We start from the raw sequence: 21,209 nt of genomic DNA, 5'->3' as shown, positions 1-21,209 counted from the left end.
CAGGGCTGCTACTCTGAAACCTATAATTAAAACTGATCATTTCCTATTTACTGTCAACACTGAAGGAGGAGGTGTGGAAACTACGTAGCACTAGTACAACAGTACTTCATGGGTTAGTGGTTCATACTTATCTAAAGGCACAAGCAGAATTTCTCTTATATTTGTAGTCTCCATTTGTACTGAAACATAAATTCCACTAGGTTCCGTAAGCATTCATCTGGATTTTCAAAGGCATTTGAGGGAGTTAGGCACTCCAATTTTACTAAAATTCAATGGGAGTTGGGCACTTAACTTCCATTTGTGCCTTTTAAAATCTCCTTATATTTTATTTGGTATATTGGGGTACACCGAAAATACTGTATATACATTTTGTCTGATTCCTCCTCATGTAATTTGTGCTTACATTAGTTTAAATATTGCACTCTTCTGAAACATTTGGCTTATGTACCTAAGCAACATATTCTTATATTTTGTTATGCACATACTGCATCATGGACTTTGTACCCATCTAAAATCATTGCCTTAAATTAATTTACTCACTTTGGAAACTTTTCCGATACAAGCATGTGCATTTGCTCATATACAATGTTCTCAGTGGGTCATGGCCATACATCTAAAGGCAGAATCAATCCCTTTACATGTTGAATTCATTGATCTGGTTACATTGATTTTTGGTATGAAAATACAGGATTCTAGAAAATACACTGGAGTTTTTCTGTGAAGCACAGAAGTATGTTTGAAAAATATTGGTCTGCATCATTTTTTATTGTTGGGTTGAGAAATATATGGTTGAGGTCTTTGGCTATATTGTACCATCATGTCAGAGAGAATGTCCAGAGATGATGTTGACAGAATATTTTCATGTTTGAAAAACAGTATTGAAAATTACATTGAAAATATAACCTCTTAAAAGTCTGTCTCCAGTTTCAGAATCTCTGTTCTCACGTACATGTTTCAATGTTAAAAAATCCAGTGTGGGTGGGATAAATGATTATGCAGAGCTGCATATTTTTAACTTTGTGAAAGATATCATCCTACCGAATGTCTGAAGCTGGATTTATTAAATCTGGACAGGTGCTGATGGTACACTATTCCCTAATGCTGACATTCTCCCATGTCTAGAAGACCAGCACAAGGACTGCAGTGCTTAAGTCCCACTTAAACCCTATTTTGATTGCCTGAGTGGTGTATAGGCCTTGCACTGGTGCTCTGTGAATTTCACTACAATTTCAGATGAGAGAAGGTATTGTGCCCATTGTGCTCACGAACAAATGCACATGCAGGGAAAGGGTCACAAACCCAGGAAGTGATAGTCAGACATCTTGAAGAAACTCAGAGTCAGGACACAGTGCAGTGATCAGCAATCACTAACGGTTATGTTTCAAATGGTAAACAGAAAAGGAGTACTTGTGGCACCTTAGAGACTAACCAATTTTTATATACAGACAGACATCATCTTCCTTTCCAAATGCAAACAGATGGACATCGTAATACAGACAGACATCATCTTCCTTGCCAAATGTAAACAGATGGACATCGTAAAATTGGTTAGTCTCTAAGGTGCCACAAGTACTCCTTTTCTTTTTGCGAATACAGACTAACACGGCTGTTACTCTGAAATGGTAAACAAAAATCCTTTGTATAAAAGAGTGTACACTTCATAAAGTAGCAGAACTTCACATGGTACCGGAAGTGGGAGAGAACTTGATGGGAGAACACTGTTCGGAAAACATCTAAAGTCAGCATATAAAGGAGAGAGGGACTGTTTCAAGCAGCCATTACACTAAAGAACAGATCAGAGGAACTCCCCTCCCTGCTCCAGAAACCCACCTCCTCTGCAACACAGACGGAAAAAAAAAATTGATAGCCTAAAGCCACCGCTGGAACATGGAGGAATCTTGGAAGAGGCTTAAACAGTGGGTTTTTTTTTTTTTTTTTGCTTATATGACAGCAATAGATGCAGGCTTTTTGAGCTGAACCTGGAAAGTAGCCTTACTGCTAACCATAGCTGGTGTGGGAAGCTCTAGATATTTTTACAGCTTCCAGCTCTCCCCAGAAGACAGTGCAAATTTTGATAAAGTCTGAGGACAATTTGAGACACACGGCACACCTAGAAAGACTGAAACTCATGAAAGACTCCTTTTTCCACACAAAAGTAGAAAAGGAAAACAAAAAGGCACTGACGATTACATCACAGACTTGAAGCACAAGAGCCAATCTTGCAATTTTGGGCCCCTAAACAATTGCTTAATTAGAGATAGGCTGGTGGGAGTCTACAATGATGCAGTGCTGCAGGAGCATCTCCTGAAAGACTGTGATTTACCTTTGGAAAAACATAAATATCTGCAAAGCAGCAGAGCAGGCAAAACTGCAAATGCAGGCTTTAAGCAAAGAGGATACCAGGGAGACTTTGCAAGAAGTCACTCTACAGGAGGACAAGAAGGAAACATACACAAAAAAGTGGTACACTGACAACAGTCAATATAAGAAAGGGCAAAAAACCCAACACCACCACATTTTATAGCAGGGCTAGCCCAAATAAATGTGTTGGAAGTGTGGAACCAAACACGGGAACAGACAATGCCCATCATCTGGACAAAAGTGCAGAGTGCATCACAAGTACAACCATTTTGCTCACCAATGCAGCCCACAGAAAACCAGGGCTGCAATGCGGGAATATGGTGATAGCTCCAGTGAGGAGGCAGTATATGTTGATGCCATGCGGCAATGACTGCCAGTAGACAAGAACTGGCTCATTACTCTTAATAGTAATGATTCACAGATCACATATAAAGTAGATACAGGGGCTGACACCGTGGCAAACTTTAAAATACAAGCCCCCACTGGAGAATGAGGCAAGCATCCTGACAGTGTACAATGGACTCCCTATTCCAGTGATGGGCAGATGCCAGCTCAATCTGATACACAAGAAAGAAAAGACTAGGCACACCTTTGTTATTGTTACATGAGACAAAACATCTATATTGGGCCTGGAATCATCTCAACAGTGGGGACTGGTATGCCAGCTGTTTAATATAGAACATAACTTGTCTTAAGGCATCAAAACCTTAGTAGAGAAATATACGGATGTGTTCAAAGGCTTGAGAAAGCTGCTAGTCATACCTAAAATTACTTTGAAGAAGGATAGGAACCTTGTTATACACGCAGCCAGGAGAGGCAGATTCCAGCAAGAACTGCAATGTCTCCTACCCATGGAAGTAATAGAAAGAGTTGAGGAACCAACAGCTTGGGTGCCCTCGCTGGTGATTATACAAAAGAGATCTAGATCTTAGTGCTTGTGTCTCCATCCCAAGGAATGAAACACTAACATAATAAGGGAGCATTATCACTTACCCACCAAACATTAAAAAGAAAAGGAGTACTTGTGTCACCCACCTTAGAGACTAACAAATTTATCTGAGCATAAGCTTCTGTGAGCTACAGCTCACTTCATCTGTAGCTCACAAAAGCTTATGCTCAAATAAATTTGCTGGTCTCTAAGGTGCCACAAGTACTCCTTGTCTTTTTGCCAATACAGACTAACACAGCTGCTACTCTGAAACCCAACAAACATTAAATCTTGGGAGAGATGGCAGGCACCAATTTTTTCATGATTCTAGATGCGTCTAATGGGTTTTGGCAAATGTCCTTGACCGCTGAGATCTCACAGCTGTGTACTTTTAACACTCCTTTCAACAGATACTGCTTCAAACCTTGTGGCATTTGCTCTGCACCTGAAGTATTCCATAGAACAATGCAACATTTACTGGATGACACTGAAAGTGTTAAAGTGTAATAGATGATATCCTCATCTGGGGCACTAGAGAACAGGCACACAATACATGGTAGGCAAAAGTTCTGCAGATTGCCAGAGAGGAAGGATTGAAGTTGAGCACAAAGAAGTGCCAGTTCATGAAGACAGAACTTCTCTATTTTGGGTAAATCCTGTCAGAAAGTGGTGTCAGTCCAGATCCAGCAAAAGTACAAGCCATCTATAGGATGCCAAGCCCAAAGCAAAAAGACTGACAAAGGTGTGTAGGTATTGTGATTGACTCAGCAAATTCATAGATAACCTGGCTGATAAAACAGAAAATGTGAGAAAACTGTGACTTAATGGTGTGTATAGGAACTGGACTAGAGAGCGTGAAAATGAATACAACACACTGAAAAGATTACTTGCAGGTGCTCCCACCCGACAATATTTTGGCATCTCATGCCTTGCAAAGTTATCCACAGATTCTCCTAAGGATGGATTAGGTGCAGTGCTACTTCAAAAGAAAGGCTGTGCTGTAATCCTACAGCGTATGCATTGAGAGCTTTCACAAATACAGAGCACAGATTGAAAAGGGAATACTGGAAATACTAGGAATAGTATTTGGCTGTAATATTTTTTACAACTACATTTATAGAATAGCTTTTGTAATTGAAACAGATCATAAACTGTTGATAACCATTTCAAGAAGGAACTGCCTAGAATTCAGAGACTTCTAATGAAGCTTCTAAAATATGACTATGTCATTGAATTCACTCTGGGAAATCATTTAATCATGGTAGGTATGGTATCCAGGATCTGAGATGAATCTCAGAGAGCTGTGGATCCAGAAACTGAAACAGAGAGATATTCCCATCAACATGACAAAATATTCAGAAGCCATTTTACCTCACACATGGGCACAGCTAAAAAGTGCTACAGTGAAGGATGAGATGCTGCAGTTCATTATTCATGCTCTACACTTTGGAGGGAAAACACAATTCATGCCTAAACAGTATGTTCTTTCACGCACAAGCTGTTTATGGTTGAAAATGTCCTTGTCATAAGTAAGAGCATTGTGATTCCATTTGAACTCAGAAAAAATGCGCTAAAGACCATTCACGAAGGGCACTTGGGTATAGAGAAGTGCAAAAGAAGGGCACGGTAAGCACTCTATTGGCCAGGCATGAATGATGACATCACTGACATTGTAAATAGCTGTGCCACATGGGTAATGAGCTTGCAAAATGTGGCATAAAAATGATTAGGTGGCTGTTTAAAAATGCAACACGTGATAGAAGACCCTCCTCTTGCCTTGCTGAATCACAGAGCAGTACCATTACAATGTGGTAAGTCACCTGCAGAGCTTTTGCTAGGACATCAGATAAGAACTAAACTTCCTCATCTGAAGATGAAACAAGGTGCAGTTAAGGAACAGATGCACAATTGAGTGCACAAGGACGGGGAAAGACGTAAAGGTATTAAAAAGTTCCACTGTGGCAAAACCTCCATGTGCCTGAGGTAACTACACCCTGGAGAAGCTGTTAAAATTTAGAATAACGGTTCCCAGGGAGATTAGGCTGAGGTTATTAAGCTGGTTGCTCCAAGATCATATGAGATCAAAACAAAACAGGAATTTTTGTTGAGATGGAACCGTAAGCATCTCTTACCAGTACCAGTGATAAGCATCCCAGATGAGCTACCTCCACACACAGTGCAGGACTTATCAGCAAAACCACCTACCTATCAAACTGGGCACATCCCAGTAGTCACACCAAGACACACCAAAATGATACCGCCTGCCGAGACGACTAAGGATGTGGACTTATCAGACACAAGATCATCAGATAACCAGGCCGATTACCCGTGAAACTCACTGCCATAGCCACAGGAAACTGATGCTGTCCCAAGACTTCCAGTGGAGACATTGTGGCAGAACTGAAACCCAAAGAGACTAATTGAAAGCTGCTGAGCAGCAGGGAAATCACATCTCACCATTTTATGAAGAACTGCAATATTGTTTTGTTCATTTGGTGTTAATAAAAAGGGTATGCTGTGTATGCTAATGAACTAATGCATAAGCAGAGAAAGGGACACAAACCCAAGAAGTTGTAGTCAGACATCTTGCAGAAACTCAGGTCAATACAGAGACAGGACACAGTGCCGTGATAAGCAACAAAATCACCATTAACAGTTATGTTTCAAATGTTAAATAAACACCCTTTGTACAAAATAGCATATGCTTCATAAAGTAACAGAACAACATAGGCATGAGATACTGTAGGCCACATTTTCAAGAGCTCACATTTAGACACCAGAAGAGGGGTCTAGATTTCTGAAAGAGCTTTGCACTTAGAGTGCTAATCCGTTTTTAAAATCTGGCCCTAAGTGTCATAATAGGAACTGATGGGAGCTGAGCACTTTGGAAAATCTGTCTTCCCCCGCCCAAATGGTGCCGCATATTTGAAAAATCTGGTGATGAGGCTTTTTGAAAACCTGGCCATATGTGACTTATTGTGTGTAGGCCTCCGATTTTTTTTTCATGGTGGAGAATAACGGATATCTGCTCTCAAACTGCTATTAACCAGTGTGAAAGAATGCACATGTTATGATAAAATGAAAAGTTGTAGGCATTTTGGTTGCTTGTGTTTTGGGCACTGGCGGATTAGGGTTTTGTGGGACCCTGGGCCAGACCCTCCCACTGCTTCTGCCTGCAGTCCCTCCCCACTCCCTCGCTGGCACTCTGCCTGGGGGGAACAGGGTTGGAGCACAGGGTTGGAGCGCTCTGCCTGCCTGGTGCTCCTGCTGGGGGGGGGGGGGAGTGGGGTCAGGTCATGGGGGCGCCTATTTTTCTGGGGTCCCCCAATTGGCTGGGGCCCTTGGACACAGTGGCTAATCTGCCACTGGTTTGGGGTGGGGTGGGATTGTTTTGTTCTGTTCCTGAGGATGGAGTTCTGAAGAGAGGTTAGATCTGGGAGTGAAGAGTCAGGATTCCTGGATTCAATTCCTGGCTCTGCCATTGAGGGTGAGTCTGGTGTAGGTGTGGTTGCAGCAGAGGTAGGCATATCTATATTAGCTTTAATCTAGCTAGCACAAATAATAATAATAGTGAAGATAAAGTAGATCAGGTTTCAGTGTGGGCTAGACCCCCAAGTACAAACCCACTGGGGACCCTGGGTACGTACATGGGTTGCTAGCCCATGCTAAAGCCTGTGCCAGCACATCTTCCCTACTATTGTTACCAGTGTTAGATAGATTAAAGCTATCATGGGTAAATCTACTCATGCTATAATCACACCTTCACTTTGCTGAGTGTGAATTGTTGTGTGATCAGGGGCAAAATACTAAATGTGCACACGTCTACACACACCTTTTTGAAAATACGGGCCACACCTTATCCATCTGTATACGGGTAGTCTCCTTCTAGTACAACAGTTTTAACAGGAGTGTTGTGAGGACACATTAATTTTACGTCTGAGAGATACCCGGAGATCTATGTATCAAAGTGTCCCCAGAGTTGGGAGATTGGTTATCTTCAGAAACCCAAGTTTACAGAAGACAATTTTACTAGACGTACAGGTAGAAGAAGGGAAATCGCTACCGAAATTAGAATTGGAGGAACAGAACATTAGCTGGTGTCAATGAGCATAACTCCACTGACTTTACTACTGAGAATGCGACCCTGAAAATGGTCTGGAGTGCTGCAAAAATACTAGCTATGTTCTGGGTGACAGGCAAAGATTTTTAACTGAAAAAATTGAATAGCGCAACAGGATTTTTAATCTCAAGTATTGCATAAGAGTAAAGGTGCCACTTCATGCCTTGAAAGAAAATACATGCATCAAGAGAAAGGAAAATGCACTGCAAGGAAAGTGTTCATAATGCTTCACACAACCACAGTGTGAGAACACACAACACAACCCAGCAGACACCCACTAAAAACTGCCAACATGGAGTTAGGGTGTGACAGGAGGAAGAGGTTCTCATTTTGTAGTAAGAGTTCACTACAATTCTCTTATTTTGTTTTACGTTGGTATCATTTTCTCCTTCTCTGCAGTAGCCTTGTTTTAACTATGTATCCCCCTCATCTTCTCTAGCTTTCATAATTATTGCATCTATTCAGTTTAATCCCTGCCCTCTACAATCTGTAGGGCAGGCAGTGACACTGCTCAGCCGGACAGTATTCCTTCCAGGGCTCTCATGTTGTACTAATGGGGAAGTAATTTGTGACACCCCTTTACGGGGTATAAAATACTCTCTTCCATGCATCTAACCACCTCCACTCACCAGTGCATATAGGGGGCTGGGTGCCATGGTTCTGCCTTCTGACCACACACTTTCTCAAGGAAGGAGCACCTCTGGAACAACCCCTCTGCTCCTCAGCGCCAGGAGCTAGGATCTGGGAAGCTCAAAAGGGGAGGGGGAATCCTAACTCTCCTTTACTCCCCTATACGGCCACCTTCATGTTAGGCACAATTCTTAGCAGGGTTCCAACATAATTTCCCTATCCCTGCCATTCTCCCCGCAAGTTTCAGCTATTCTTTTCCTTTTATATATACAAACGATTCTGGGAGCTAGCAGCAGTGCTCAGCACCTATCAGGATCAGGCCCTATCATACAACAAACCAATGACAACAAACTCATCTTTATACATATCACTTCATTGATTATAAACCAAAGACTTACACAGACAATCCAATAGGTTTCATTACCAAGCTATTTTGTTGGAGAGTAAAAATAAAATTCTGCGTGCATTTTAATCAATAGAGCAAATATAAATCTCATGATGCGACACATCAAGTCTTTGTATTTTGGCCTGCACACTTTGAAGTCTGTTAAATGGCCACTTTAATTTTAAAACCGATCACTCAGAAATACTAAATGGATAAACTCTTTATAGCATTTTCCCTATGACAAAACACACTTAGTAAAAACAAAAGCATTATCATAAAACTGCATAATAAGTTGTCTCTTTTGGATTCTTTTATTTGGGCATAAGTTTATGAGCTTTATTCTAAAAAAGAAAGGAAGGCAAACAATTTTACTTGACAAGTTTTGCTTTGCAAAGTGCTCTGAGTAAATGTTATGAACAAGTCTAGAAACCCAAATGTCCCAGAAGAACTAGAGAGGGAGAAATTACAGGAACGAACAAATTCTTCTTAGAAGTTATTGGTTTCCTTATTCTCTTTCTCCATGTGGTCTAACATCCTCACTGCCAAACACACAATATCTGTGTATTTTATAAAATGGGGCGTGGAAGGGTGGGGAGGAGAGAGGGAGCTCAATCGCAAAACTTTCAGGTGAATATGCTTGGTCACATGTAGAATACTCATATTTGCACACAAAAAAGGTCCTACTCCAAATGTATGAATAAAGACCTGACTTCCTTAAACAGGATATCAATAAGCAGCAACATGATAAAAGCATATAAATAATAACTAGCACAGAGGAAGTAGATCATGAATTTCTGTTCTCTCTGGCTGCCTAATAACACAAGAGCAGAGGGACAGTCAATGAAATTAAAAGGTGGCAAGTCCAAAACTGATAAAAGAAAACACTTTTCACACAATGTGTAATTAGACTGTGGAACTCTTTGCTACTGTAGGTCAATGATGACAAGAACTCAGCAATATTCAGGAAGGGATTGGACATTTATATGAACAACAAGAATATCCAGAGTTACAATTAATGGTAATAATTTAGACATTGATATTAATCCTCATGCTTCAGAGTTTAAGGCAGTCTGGAATTATTAGAGAGCAGGATGAGACTTAATATGGGAGGCAGATTATCCCACATCTGCTTGCGGAGGGGTGCTTATACCTTCTTATACCCCTTGTTGCCAAGAAGGCCAATGGCATTTTGGGATGTATAAGTAGGGGCATAGCGAGCAGATCGAGGGACGTGATCGTTCCCCTCTATTCGACACTGGTGAGGCCTCATCTGGAGTACTGTGTCCAGTTTTGGGCCCCACACTACAAGAAGGATGTGGATAAATTGGAGAGAGTCCAGCGAAGGGCAACAAAAATGATTAGGGGTCTAGAGCACATGACTTATGAAGAGAGGCTGAGGGAGCTGGGATTGTTTAGTCTGCAGAAGAGAAGAATGAGGGGGGATTTGATAGCTGCTTTCAACTACCTGAAAGGGGGTTCCAAAGAGGATGGCTCTAGACTGTTCTCAATGGTAGCAGATGACAGAACGAGGAGTAATGGTCTCAAGTTGCAATGGGGGAGGTTTAGATTGGATATTAGGAAAAACTTTTTCACTAAGAGGGTGGTGAAACACTGGAATGCGTTACCTAGGGAGGTGGTAGAATCTCCTTCCTTAGAGGTTTTTAAGGTCAGGCTTGACAAAGCCCTGGCTGGGATGATTTAACTGGGAATTGGTCCTGCTTCGAGCAGGGGGTTGGACTAGATGACCTTCTGGGGTCCCTTCCAACCCTGATATTCTATGATTCTATGATTCTATGATTCTTCTGAAGCATCTGGTACCGGCCACTGTCAGAGACAGGATAGAGAACTAGATGGACCTCATAGCTGATCTAGTTTGGCAATGCCTATGTTTCTTTTGTGAAACAGAAAGGAAAAGAAAAAGAAAAGAAAAAGAAAAGAAAAAGTGCATGTACAAAATTGTACTGCAATTGGCAAGCATGTTTGCAAATACACTTCCCCTAGTTTCCCCTTTGCCATAATCCATGACGATACTCTCCTGGAAAGGAAGACAGACTTAAAGCTTCTACTGTCTGTTGGTTCCTTGGTGGCCTATGTTAAATGAACTGGTAGACAACAATCACACAATCCACCGCCTCAAGAAGCACCTTTGTTGAGAACTTGAGGTCAAGTATACATTACGCATGGAGAAGAACTACCATATGTAGTACTAGCCTCTTCTAGTCAGATTTTAGGCAGGTTGCGCCAGATCCTCAGATGGTGTAAATTGTCATTGCTCTATAGAAGATAGTGAATCTGTGCCTTTGCTTCTAGAGAAGGCAATCAAGCAATTTACACCACCTGAGGATACAGTCCATTACTGGGACAGGGGAGGGGAAGTTTGCCCTGTATTATTTCCTTTATGGATAAATTAGATGGCCTCCGTATTCAATGCTGTCAATCCAGCATCCTTCATGAGCACACAAATTCATCTCAAGGAAAAAAAAAAGTCTCTGGTGAAATCCCAGCCCCAATATAATCAATGGGAGTTTTGCTTTGTTCTACATGCTGCATGAGTCATAGCAACCATCTGAGAGGTAAATGACCTTTTAGGAAAGTCCCTTGCTGGTGGCAACCAAGAATTTTCAAAACATTAAATGATAGAAGCTAACAAAATAAATAAAACTGCATTAAAAGGATTCAACTTTAGACAATATGCCACCCAGTAAGCAAAAGTACCATTCCTAGAAAAGCTGAGTGAATCAACTAAAGTAACACAGACCCCACCACTCCACGAGTAGAGCTATCAACTCTCATTCTCCTTACTCTTCATATTAATCTGAATACTAACGATCCAAATGATTGATGAACTTGATTTTATCTTTTATGCCCCCATGAATTGTGGGGCTTCACCTAAGGTCAGAAGGGCCTGGTACCATATGTAAAAATTAGTCTGATCATTTCACTCAAATCAGAACCTATCTGATGTAACTGATTTTTTTTTCTGTAAAGTTTAATCTTCATGCTCCCTGAAAATTATTACAGTGCTTTGCTCCTGAATCACAAGTTTATGCTTAGTTGGTTGTCTTGACATTCATTTCTTTTGTAGCAATGGGAGTGCTTTTCTGGTGTGTTAATTTATTTCTGGTGTTGGTGTCATTTACATTGGAGTATTACACTTTAATCGGTGGCTTTGCATTTTGATTATTCATCTTGCTACCTCAGCTTTATAGGCTACGTCTGTGAGGTCTTGATGTATTTTGTTTATCATCACAACACTTCCCTAGATTCTCTTATGGTTCATATTAGTCGTTCTTTATTACTACTGTTTTGGTTGACTTGGGTTCAGTTTAGTCTCATGAGTGGAATTTATCATTTGTTTATGCTTTGATCATTTTAATTAAATTGCAATGGGGTTTGGAAGATTTTGCTTTGTGGGCTGGTTTTAGTTCTTCAAGGTCACATGTCATCTGAATATCATCTCCAAGTAGAATGTGTCATTTTTATATGCAGGATTTACAGCCGTATATTACTACAAAGTTTCAGTCAACACACAATCAATTTTTTCCTTAGTTCATTCTTCTGCTTTAGTTTTGTGCATTAATGCTTAGAAAATTCTGGGGGATGTGCGGGAGATATTTTCTGCATGGAGAATTGCCATACGTGGCAGATATACTGGACCATATACATTCCTGGTATCATCTCTTTGCCTTCACATGGCCCATTCTATACCATAGCTTCAGTTTCCCATCCCTATCCACATATATTTTATTCTGTGACATATGGCTATATCATACTTTCCAAGAAAGAGATTGTTGGATCTTTGCTAAAGCCTGATAAATGTTTTTTTATGGGCCATTCCCCCTTGGGTTACAATTATTAGCATAAAGGATTGTTTGGCATTGTAGTATTAATATAATTATGAGGAGTGCAGTTCTGCAAAGTTGGCAATTCAAGGAAAGATTCTAGAAAATATAGCAGAGTCTTTAAGAATATTGGTGTGACAGAATACACCCTTGTATTCACATCCTACACACTATTAAAATAATCTTTGTACAAAATATGCCTTGTAAGGTCTCATTTGAAAACTCATAATTTCCTGGTCAGGACTGTCCTTGTAAAATATCTGTGGCAACATTATATGTGAAGTTTTAAGATTCCTTTGTATGGTTCCTAACCTCACAGCCCTGCCCAAACAGAAGTTGGCAACATGTCTCTCCTAAACAAAGGAATGTGTGGTTGCCTTAATTTGCACTTAAGCAGTAAACAGAGTCATCCAGCAGGAAAGGAAAGCAAAGGAAGTTCAAACAGGTGAAAAAACCAGCAGGGAATATCCTTCCACATAAACTGGTTCTCACTTGGAAATGTTTTTCAAGGGAGGGGGGATAAAACGATAAAAAGAGGGACAGATACCCTAAGACACCTCTTTCTCTTTGTCTGGCTATCTCATTCACTATACCTGCAGAGACAAAGGAAGCAGGTGTTCAACTCTGGGGAAGGGATCCTGATATGAGAGTTTGGTCAGTAATTTGCTGCAGCATGAGGTAAGAAACTTTGCTTGAATCGAATATAGTTTATTAAGTTAGCCATTAGTAAGCATCTTATCTTTATTTTTCTTGTAACCATTTCTGACTTTTATGCCTCATTACTTGTACTCGCTTAAAATCTCTGTGTGTAGTTAATAAATTAGTTTTGCTGTTTTATCTAATACAGTGTATTTAAACTGAGGTGTCTGAATAACTATTTGAAATAATAAACTGGCACATTATTCCCTGAAAGGAATAACGGACTTAAAATATTTGTGTTGTCCAGAAGAGGGCTGGGCAGAACATTACATACGTTTCTGGGGAAAATTCTGAGACTGGGGCAGGGATTGGGGGTCACCTGGCAGCATAACCAAGGCTGGTAAGAGCCAAGGTGTGGCTGGCTGGTTGCAGCACACACAGAGACCTAACTGGGAGTGATTTACATGCTGGGGGATGTTTGTGAGCAGTCCAGGCTGGAAGCTACAGCAGCAAAGCATTGTAAAGGGCACCCCAGGTTAGAGGTCACAATTGGCATTAGTTATGATGTCCAGGGAAAATGCCATCAGTGATCAAGAACAAGATCTTGGAATGATCAAAGTAAAAATGAACTTTGAAGACTGATCCAAGGTTATATTGTATATGTTCAAGTTCATATGTATATGAACAGGATATGTTGGGAGTTTTATTTCATTCTAGGTGGACCTTCAGCAGTGCAGGATATGAGGGAGACTAGATAGCTCAAGGAATTAATAGACTTTCACCTGTAGCTAACATTTAAATACAGTCCAGGATTGGTCTATATATAATTTATTTTTTTCCAACACTCCTCATTGCATCATTAGAGTTAATATTAAAGTAGACTGTGAGCCTCTTACACTGATGACTACTCACACAAATAGTCCCACTGACTTCAGTGACACTGCTCATGCGAGCAACTGCTCCCCAGTGTGAGAGAAGAGCTAAGAATTCTGACCTTTATAGCTCATAGTAATGACCAGAAAGGTAGGTAAGTAGCTGATTTCCTAACTGGATAGCTAAAATGACAATTGGCAATGTGCTAAAAAGATGGTTTCTGGAAATTGGAATGAATTAATTACTTTTAAGAGACGGGAAAAGGCTTCAAAATTTAGCTCCAAAGTTGTATTCTGAACAGTAAGATTCAGGAGTGTTCAGATTTAGACTTTGAGGTTGGATTAATCTCAGACTACTACAGTACTAAACATAATTTTTATGAAAACTGAAAATTACCTCATTATATTCTTTTGATTTGATTGAACTTTTTTTTTTTGAAGGGATGGAGTCAACAAAGCTTTCTAGCTAACACCATGGGACTTTTAAAAAATACTTTCTTTTGAGCCCAACAAAACGATACACAATCTTTGAAAATTTAAACTAACGCAAAAAGTCTGATTTGATTCATGGTGCTAATTCCATAGTGGGATTCCCTGACACCACTCTTTCTTCCTATATGTCTTTCTATGCAGAGTCTTACAAGTTTTCACAGGTAAAAACAATGTTCTGAGATCACAAGGAGTTCCAGAAAAGGAGAGTAATGACGTTTGGTCCAGGCCACATTTGGAAGGTAAGTTTTCCTTCCCCCTCTGTAGTGATGAAGAAGGCTTATCCATAAAACCAAGAGACTAAATCCCAATCAATCAATTAAAGGAATTAGGAACTGGGGAGCCTTGTTAGTTTCTAATTAGGACATATTTTTGGGAAAATCTCAGTTTTACTGAGAGATACTTTGAAGGGAACCTGAATCATGTATACCTTTCCCTAGGAACAGGAGAGTACAGTACTTTTATATTTTAACTACTTTATTTTGGTGCCTAGACATGGTTGGTGCTCTAAAAATACATCAAATAAAATAAAGACTGCAAGCTTTTTGAGATAGGTGGTGGGTTTTTTAGCGTATTTTATGTATTGTAATGTACATCATACAGTAAGGGAGCTGTAGAACTAGTAATTAACCACTGTCATACTAATTAACAATTTTTAATTAACCATGTCATATTTTACATTTTTGTCATATTTCCCCCCTTATGGGGATCATGGGGTCATGGCCTGAGCAAACCAGGCTGTGGCTATTCTCTGTCGCAGAATGGCCCACAGGGGGCCATTACAGCTGAGATTAAGTTAGAACAGTCCCAGGACAGTACAATTTTATTTATTTTCGATTTCACTCTAAGGGGAAATTCCACATCAAAGGATGTCCCTATCCAAAGCTTTGGCCATCTTTGGCAAACAATTAAAGACACAATAATGCAGGAGTTACAAATATTCTCTCAAAGCAGCAGCACCTCTCTCTCTTGCCATAAAACCAAGCCTCATATATTCGTCACCTGAAATAAAACGTGCCCAAAACTTGAGATCACCCACTCCATTCCTGGGGTGAGTGCAACTTAACTGGAACACAGAATGTGACACCATGTCATTGGGAAATTCACTGCAAAGCAGAGAAGAGGGAAAAACTGCTGCTGCAGAACAATCTGTGTTAAGGCCAGTTTTCATTTAAATTAGATCTTAAATGGGAAAAGTAGGAATGGAAAAAACATCAGGCCTAAAAACCCAAACACAGTCCTCTGAAATATTATTTTACTGAATTGCTTTATATTTCATGGAGAAACAGATTCTTTATTTATGAGTTTTTGGGATGGAAATGATAGCAAATAAACATGCATTCTTGTGGTTTGTGAGATTGGGTGAATTTATTATTATTATTTATAAACAACATAGATTGCATTTAGGGAGGAGGGAGGACAGAAATACCCACAACTCTGCAGTTCACTCACAGCAGTGCTGTAGCAGTTAAATTATACTAGATCTATACCTACACTAAATTATACTAGATCTATACCTAAGACACACTGTTAGAGTTAGAATTTCTAGTACCATCTATGGAATAGTATAACACTTTGTAACTAGTTTTCATCCTACTCTGAAATTGTCATAGTACATTTAAGAGACTTGGGCCAAAAGTTTCAAATGTGGGTACCTGAAGTTAGGTACCTAAATCAATATTTAGGCACCTAGACAAAGTGGCCTAATGTTCAGTGGTCCTGAGTATAAGAGAATAAACATATTTCCAACTGGCTTTTAGAGAATACTCAAAAGTAACACAGAAACATAAAAATATAAAAAGGGAGGAAAACACAAGTTAACGAAGAAAACACTTAAGAATTCTGAATATCAAGCAGTGAATAAATTAGAGCAATCAAGATGAACAACAAGATGACAAAAAGCATTAATTAAAACCTAACTACCCCCATTCAGAACAAAGCACGTGTTTAAGAATATTAATACTGTGTAATGAGAAACCTATCAATGAAGACTTAATGAGGGAGGAGGAAGATTCAAAATGACCTTACTGTATTTCTTTATCATTCATGAGCAATCCTTTGTTCTACCTCTAAATGTGTTTTTCATCACAATTTTGGGTCTGATTCTGATTTCACTCACACTGCTTTTAGTAGTATAATGCAAATTTAGCTATTCCTATTTTACATCTGTGTAAACAAGATCAGAATCAGATCCATTGTTTGCAAAGTAGTGGCTTGTTTGATTGAATTAGAGTGCATGCTTGGCTGTATTGCCTTAGTGCTTTTGCTTCTCAGGCAAGTTACATATCTCTGGAGAGAGGGGGGTGGAAAAGCAGGCCTCCATTCTAGAAAAAAATATGAAATTTAGTAGGGCTTGTATTTTGCAAAAATACAGTGTACAAAGTGATTTTGAAGATTAATGTTTAAGAAATTGGATAGGTCCCAAGTGGATAATACCTAGGAGACTAGCTGTTTTAAAGGTGTGGAGGGGAGAATTAGGGATCAGAGTGTGGGATTTGGAGATTTTCCCACTGAAGGGGTTTAGGGTGTATAGCACTCTTGCTGGGAAGAAGTCATATCCCAGAAACTCTCACTTAGTTGAGGCCTACACTCCGCAAAGCACTCATTTCCCAGTTACATATTGTTGAGCAGACAATCAAACCAGAAAACAGCACTGGGTCAGAAGGTCAGCTGAGAACAGACTGCACAGATGCAGGCAGGAAAAACATTGAAACAGGGCAGAGAAGGTTGGGAGACAGGGAAGGGAAATCAATTTATCCCTCTTTGCTGGGGAGGATTATAGTTCTAAATAGGTGGATGAATGAGACAAAGTCAGAATTTTAATTGCAGAACTCATAACTAGAGAGACGTCTTTTTCCATAGACATTTTTGGCATCTGTGAGACACACTGGACTGGAAGTGGTGAACTTTCCATAAAGCACCATAAAACCATCTACTGTGGAAGCACAGACAATGCCCAGAATGAAGGAGATGCCTTCATACTATCAGAAAATATTTACAGCTCTTTTAAAATCTTTAGATGTGTCTCATCACGCATAATGAGCATTAAACTACAAGGGAAACACGACCCTGCTACCATAATACAATCTAAGCCATTGGTGGCCAACCTGCGGCCCCACAGGGTAATCCGCTGGTGGGCCGTGAGACAGTTTGTTTACATTGACCATCCATAGGCACGGCTGCCCGCAGCTCCCAGTGGCCGTACTTTGCTGTTCCCGGACAATGGGAGCTGCAGGAAGTGGCAGGCCGTAGGGCCATACTGGCCATCGCTTCCTGCAGCTGCCATTAGCCGGGAAAGACGAACCACGGCCACTGGTAGCTGTGGGCGGCTGTGCCTGTGGACAGTCAGTCAATGTAAACAAACTGTCTCACGGCCCACCAGCGGATTACCATGACAGGCTGCAGGTTGCCCACCACTGCTGTAGAGTGATTCTTGACCAAACGAAAAAAAGAGCAGAGGAAATCCTTTGAATCATAAGATGGCTTTTGATCTGGATGTTCTATGACATACCAGATACTTGTTTTTCATCAAATGTTGGAGTTACACAGAGGTCAACGAATGCCTAAGTATTCAAGTCTTAACAGAGAGGCTCTGTGGCAAGTAATCAAGTGGTATGGTTTTAGCAGCAAGTTGATTTAAATATTGCAGAGTCTGTATAACATAGCTTGGCATACAGTATGAGTCAGCGGCAAGCTGACAGAGTGGTTTGAAGTGAAAACTGGAGTCAGACAGGGATGCATATAAAGTCCAATAATTTTACTGTACACTTAGAAAACATCTTATTCAACTCCCTCAGCAACACTCGTTGAGCCTGCAGTGGGGAAAATTATCAATCACCTTGACTTTGCAGAAGATATCATAGTTATTGTGTTTATAGAGGAATACAACCAAGAAGCAGCAAGTAACCTGTACAGAACAGCCATAGAATGGGGCTTAGAAATGAAGGAACAAAAGTCAAAACCAATGATAACATCAAGAAACAGGCTAAACTTGTCATTAAAATGGTGTAGACATTGAACAAGTAGAGTTTCTGCTAGCTGGGCTTCATTGTATGACAACTGCTGTGAAGATGACATCAACAAGCGGGTAGCTATTACCAACACAATGTTCACATGCCTGAATAAAAGTGTGTGGATCTTAAAACGAGCGTCCATATGAGCTACAACCTGACTACATACAACACTCGTTGTACCCACATTACTTTTTGTTTGTGAAACATGGGTACTGAAAAAATACCTGGAGCAAAATTTGCAAACAATTGAGATGAAGTGCCTGTGCCATATCTTAAGTGTCACAAGGCTAGACAGATCAAGAAACGATGACATCCGTGGAAGACTAAAAGTGCAGTGCATGACTATAATCATCAAAAGGTGCCAACTACAACGGGTTGGCCATGTTGGTAAAACATCCCATTACCCACTGCCTAAAATTGTTCTTTCAGGACGAGTCAATGGAAGAGAGAGAGGCTGAGAATGTCCAAGGAGACAGTGGTATAACATAAAACCATCCAGGCAACACCAAACAGGCTCAAATTATGCCTCAAAAAGATGTGGATGGGGTCTGTTCATAACCTCAGGCCTACCCAACCTTGGTGTTGGAAAAACAAGATGATGACAATATAGGTGGGAGAGGATCTGGACTATGGTGGGCAGGGATCAAGCATTTGAAGGAGTGTTAGATTGCATTAAGGGAGGAAGGAGGACTGAAATACCGACAACTCTGCAGTTCACTCACAACAGTGCTGTAGCAGTTAAAAAGATGAGTACAGTGTTGCATCATATTATTCAAATTATTTGGATCATTCCTCTCAATATTGTTCTCAAAGGATTTAATGTTATACTATACCAGTGTTTAATTGAGCACTGAACTGCTTAGCATGGAACATGGGCAAAATGATAGCTTTCGTCAACAGCAACTCAATTAAAAATGGGTAGAAGTGGTATCTGAAATAGCAGGGTCTAGCTTTGGAGATACTAATCAATATTAAAGGAGCAGGTTGAGAGTGTTGCTTTGGTCTGTTCAGCAGCCTTTGCTAATGCAGTTCACAGAGTGGAGTCTTACTTTGCTGGTTTATCATTGACATATAAAACTTGGTGTACTTTTGAATTAGTGTGAAATACAGTGGCATTTTTAAATCAAAAAGTTTTAAAGTGACACTTTACCTGCAAGGCACAACATGAATGATTGCAGCACGAGCAGTTCCCATAGCAACCTCATTTTCAGTTTCCGAGGTCAAAGGAGGATCGCGTCCAATAACTAGTGAATAAAATGCTGCTTCTTTTAAGTTTTACACAACCTTTAATCTGTGGGGGGGAAAAAAGAGAGACACATTACAATGAGATTTAGGATTACAGCTCTTCATACTATGAGAGTATCTTTCCATGTGAGCTAAATGAAATTGACACCTGGAGGGAAACAGAAATTGTTGTTTTATAAAGTCAGTCCAGGTGGGTTGGGGGTGGGGAGCAGGAATTAGAAATTATGGATCTGAAGAACAAAGAAGAGGATTTACAGAGTGTGTTTCCGTATTTGCAGAGGAGCACTATATCTGTGAGATGTGCGGTCTAAGTGATCTGAGCATAGGACTGGAAGGCAGACTCCTGTGACATAATCTTGGTTCTGCATCCACCTCTTTCTCTGTTACCTTGGGCAAGTCATCTGAACTTCTCTACTTCACTTTTCCCATCTGTAAACTCACCTGTTTGCCTCATGGGGGTGCTGTTATTAGTTAGTTAATTGTGTAAAACACTTTGAAGATGAAAGTATTACTATTATCCCTCTTTACTGACTGACAACTTTAAAGTACTTCAGCAACTGAACTGAACAAAGCAAAATGTAGCTACCTCCAGAAATCATAAATATCACTCTGTACAAAGGAGACTGTCTCCAGAGGTAGTGAGGCCTTCTCTCTACCTATTGAGCCAGGACACTCCCTCTCCTCCTCATGACCCTGCAGTGACATGGTCAGCTTTGGACTAATTTCCACACTGTAGCTTAGATTTTCTGCATGGCAGCATGTCGTGTTACCACTAGACCGGGGTGGACAAACTTTTTGGCCCGAGGGCCACATCTGGGTATGGAAATTGTATGGAGAGCCATGAATGCTAACAAAATTGGGGGTTGGGGTGCGGGAGGGGGTGAGGGCTCCGGCTCGGGGTGTGGGCTCTGGGGTGGGGCCAGAAATGAGGAGTTCAGGGTGCGGGAGAGGGCTCTGGGCTGGGGCAGGATGTTGGGGTGCAGGGGGGGTGAGGGCTCCAGCTGAGGGTATGGGCTCTCGGGTAGGGCTGGAGATGAGGGGTTGGGGGTGCAGGAGGGTGTTCTGGGCTGGGACCAAGAGGTTTGAAGGGCAGGAGGGGAATCAGGACTGGGGCAGGGGGTTAGGGCACAGGAGAGGGTCGAGATGCAGGCTCCAGGCAGTGATTTCCGCAAGCAGCTCCCAGAAGCAGCGGCATGTCCCCACTCCAGCTCCTATGCGGAGGCACAGCCAGGTGGCTCAGTGCACTGCCCTGTCTGTAGATGCTGCCCCTGCATCTCCCATTGGCTGTGGTTCCAATGAGAACTGCAGGGGCGATGCTTGGGGTGGGGGCAGCATGCGGAGCCCCCTGGTTGTCCCTACATGTAGGAGGTGGAGGGAGACATGCCACTGTTTCTGGGAGCCATGCGGAGCCACGGCACACATGGAGCGGGGCAAGCCCCCAGCTGAAGCACCGGAGCGGGGCAAGCCCCGGATCCCACTCCCTGGTGGGAAATTGAGGGTCGGATTAAAACATGTGAAGGGCCAGATATGGCCCCTGGGCCATAGTTTACCCACCCCGCACTAGACCATCAGGCCAGCTAAGGATTACAGTGCTGTAAAACATTTGAGAGTCACATCAATTTGTATCAAGGCAATATATTTTCAGTAGAGCACGACTTTGTTCTTCCCGCCCCTCCTCTGGGAAG

The 21,209-nt window shown here is 41.1% G+C and overlaps 1 protein-coding gene across 7 annotated transcripts in view; it reads right to left on the bottom strand.

The window, feature by feature from the left end:
• Window positions 1-21,209, bottom strand: part of CNTN4 (contactin 4) — a 632,904-nt gene that overhangs the window by 288,977 nt on the left and 322,718 nt on the right. For all 7 annotated transcript variants that reach the window (XM_074957521.1, XM_074957515.1, XM_074957517.1 and 4 more), the window contains one exon: window positions 19,430-19,570. In XM_074957521.1, the coding sequence (XP_074813622.1) occupies window positions 19,430-19,484 (55 nt within the window). In that variant the 5' untranslated portion in view covers window positions 19,485-19,570. The remainder of the gene's footprint in view (window positions 1-19,429; window positions 19,571-21,209) is intronic.

The sequence above is a fragment of the Natator depressus genome, chromosome 7 (assembly GCF_965152275.1).
Source record: "Natator depressus isolate rNatDep1 chromosome 7, rNatDep2.hap1, whole genome shotgun sequence".
In the NCBI taxonomy this organism is placed as follows: Eukaryota; Metazoa; Chordata; order Testudines; family Cheloniidae; genus Natator; species Natator depressus.
The sequence above is the reverse complement of the archived record's forward strand: the minus strand, read 5'-3'. Positions and strand labels throughout refer to the sequence as shown.